The sequence below is a fragment of the Echinops telfairi genome, unplaced genomic scaffold (genome assembly GCF_000313985.2).
Source record: "Echinops telfairi isolate 266 unplaced genomic scaffold, ASM31398v2 ScPeMD7_5;HRSCAF=22, whole genome shotgun sequence".
Lineage (NCBI taxonomy): Eukaryota > Metazoa > Chordata > Mammalia > Afrosoricida > Tenrecidae > Echinops > Echinops telfairi.
Window position 1 is genome coordinate 41,781,970 of NW_022103901.1, and position 2,785 is coordinate 41,784,754.

At 51.0% G+C, this 2,785-nt stretch overlaps 1 protein-coding gene across 1 annotated transcript in view; it reads left to right on the top strand.

The window, feature by feature from the left end:
• Positions 1–2,785, top strand: part of SHISA9 (shisa family member 9) — a gene marked incomplete at its 5' end in the record, with an annotated part of 308,545 nt that overhangs the window by 273,235 nt on the left and 32,525 nt on the right. Inside the window, one exon of the mRNA XM_030888503.2 lies at positions 1–43. This exon is cut by the window's left edge and continues 1 nt beyond it. Within this exon, the coding sequence (XP_030744363.2) occupies positions 1–43 (43 nt within the window). The remainder of the gene's footprint in view (positions 44–2,785) is intronic.

The window sequence follows — 2,785 nt, forward strand, 5'->3', positions numbered from 1 at the left end:
CCGGGCAAAGAGCTCAACAAGTACGCCTCCCTAAAGGCAGTCGGTAAGGGCTCCTGCATGCGCCTTGCTCCGGTTTGCTTCTTTCACAACATTGCTTCTGCTCCTTCTAGATTACTTTCTTTCTGCCTCCTCCCCACCCACCCCCCAACCTCCTTCTGTCTTCCATTCTCCTCTCACCCTTCTTTCCTTCCTTCTGCTCATCTTTCTTTGTGGCAGATGACCTCCTCCCTCCCTCCCTTCCTGTCTCTCTCTCTGTTTCTCTCCTCTCTCTCCCTCTTTTCTTCAGTCCTCCTCTCTCTCTCTCTCTCTCTCTCTCTCTCTGAGTCTCTCTACCCGGGACCCCAGCTATTAAGGACCAGAGTCCCTCGGCTTCTCTTTCAGGCCCAGGTCAAGCCCCGTCTTTGGTGTGTGGGGAAAAACCGGGGGCAGGAGGAGGGAGGAGGGGCATGGCAGGGGCACACAAGAGAGCTGTTTCCTGGGGAGGGTCTGCATGCCACCCACACAGCCACTCTCTGCCCTCTTGAGTTCTCAGGGAGAAACTAGGCCTGAAATCCAGGTCTCAGCCTCAAAAAAAAAAACCCAAAAAAACCCGTGGTCTTTAGTGCATGACACCCTTCACTCCCAGTTTTACTTCATTCTGAGGAGATAGTTAACCCTGCACACCTGATCCCAAGTAGCTCCTGCTCTTTGTTATGTAAGTAGTTACTAGGAGGGGCAGCCTGGAACTTCTAGCGATCCAGTACTTACCAAGGAGGAGACACTATAGTCTTTTCATGACAGTAAGGAGTCTGGTGGCATAGTTGCCATACAGTGAGCTATGATCCTCAGGATCCTCAGTTTGAAACCACCAGCTGCTCCACAGGAGAAAGATGGGGCTTTCTGCACCTATAAACAGTTACAGTCTCAGAAACTCGCAAGGACAGTTCTACCTATGGGGTCCCTACCTATGGGGTCCCTATGAGTCAGCATCAACTCCATGGCAGTGAGTTTGTTTTTGTTTTTTGGTATATGGTATATTTGTTTTCCATGCCCTCCCCACTCAAAGTATTTTCATAAGCACTGCTATGTGCTTTTACATGTGACCTAGTGTCGTACATTTGTGGAAATCCCTGGTGAGGGGAGAGCATGATGAGCAAAAAATATATAACATCCAAATTATTGGGGTGAAAATACTGTTCCCTCTTCTTCTCACAGCATCCAAAGAGGAAGGCACACTATGAGCCCAGTTTCAGAGTGGGAAGCCGAGACTCAAAGAGGCTAACTTCATGGGCCCCAAATCAAGCAGCCTGTGAGTGACAGAGGGGAGCCTGGAAGCCTCTTGTCGTCACTCCAGAGTTGAGGCTTCTGCTGACACCCCACAGCCATAGCCAGTTCACTTTCCCTGCTCATCCACCTGGGTGTGACAGGGACCCACAGTGCCCCAGGCCCTGCCCTGGTGGTCTCCTCAGAGGAGTGCTGGAGGGTGGACACACACGGCAGCCCCAGTGAACCCAGTCATTCCTTGCTCCTGATGGGCCAAGGGGCCCCTAAGCCAGAGGACTCTGGACACATGTTCTTAGGATCACCTGGAAAGTGGTTAGAAGGTCCTATTGGTCCAGGCCCCACCTGAGCGGTTGGAATTGAATTGCCTTTGGATGAGGCCTAGACATAGGCATTTTTTTCAGAGTCTTCTAGATGGCTCCAAAGTGAAGCATTAGTTGAGAGCCACTGGTGGAAAACCGCTTGGCCAGGTCAACATGCAGGAAAACCAGCCTCGTCTCAAGTGCCCATCTGAACTTTCTTCTCCAGACCTTGCCTGTGCCCTCCTATCCCAGGCACACGGTTTTAAATGCAGGGAAAAGATGAACAGCAACACATTCTCCAGTTCAACATTTTCTACATGCATGAGTATAATTTAGTGGCATTGATTACACTCTTGGTGTTGTACAACTGTTTTAACTGTCCTTTTCCAAACGATTCCACCTCCATTCACATAACCTCATCAGGCCCCAAATGCCTCCTTTCCCTGTACCCCACCCCTGCATCATCATTATAGGTTTCTATGCATTTTATAGGTGTGGGATCATATGGTGTTAGCTCTTCGCTGAGCATGATGTTCAGGGTCCATGCAGGCTGTGGCGTGCACCAGGACATCTTTTCTCTCTGAGTGGATACCACACTGTGCTTCCCCATTCACCTGCTGAAGGCCATTTTCCCCTGGAAAGCGCTACAGCGAACGTTGATCAGCAGGTTTGCATTTCAGCCCTCACTCCTGGGTCAGGATTGGAATCCATGGGTCAGATGGGGGTCCCAGGGTCCCCTTATGCAGAAACCAGCAAACTGTGCCCTTGACAGTAACACCAGGGTCCATTCCCACCAGCAGTGAATGCGCGGCTCCTGTGTATTCTCAACACCAGGGGATGATTGCCTCTCCTCTCCTCCTCCCAGGAATCCTGTAATCATCACCATCTCACAAGAGAGTGTTTAGACCAGACTTTCTACTTAATATGCCCCTTCACTGAGCCTGCTTCTGGGGGGTGGGCTGCGGTGGGGGTGACTTCAAATCCTGGCTCAGCTACTTCCCATCTGTGTAGTTTTTTCATCTATAAAATAGACATACAGGTGCCCATGAGGGTACAGTGAGATGGCCCATAGAATGGAGGCAAAGAGGTATATGAGCCCCCCTCCTCCACGGCCTCACAGTCCTGTGACTCACATCTAGCGTGTGCGTCACAGTCTCCATTTAGAGCAGCGGTTCTCAATCTGTGGGGCGCGACCCCTTTGGGGGGTTGAAGGACCCTTTCAC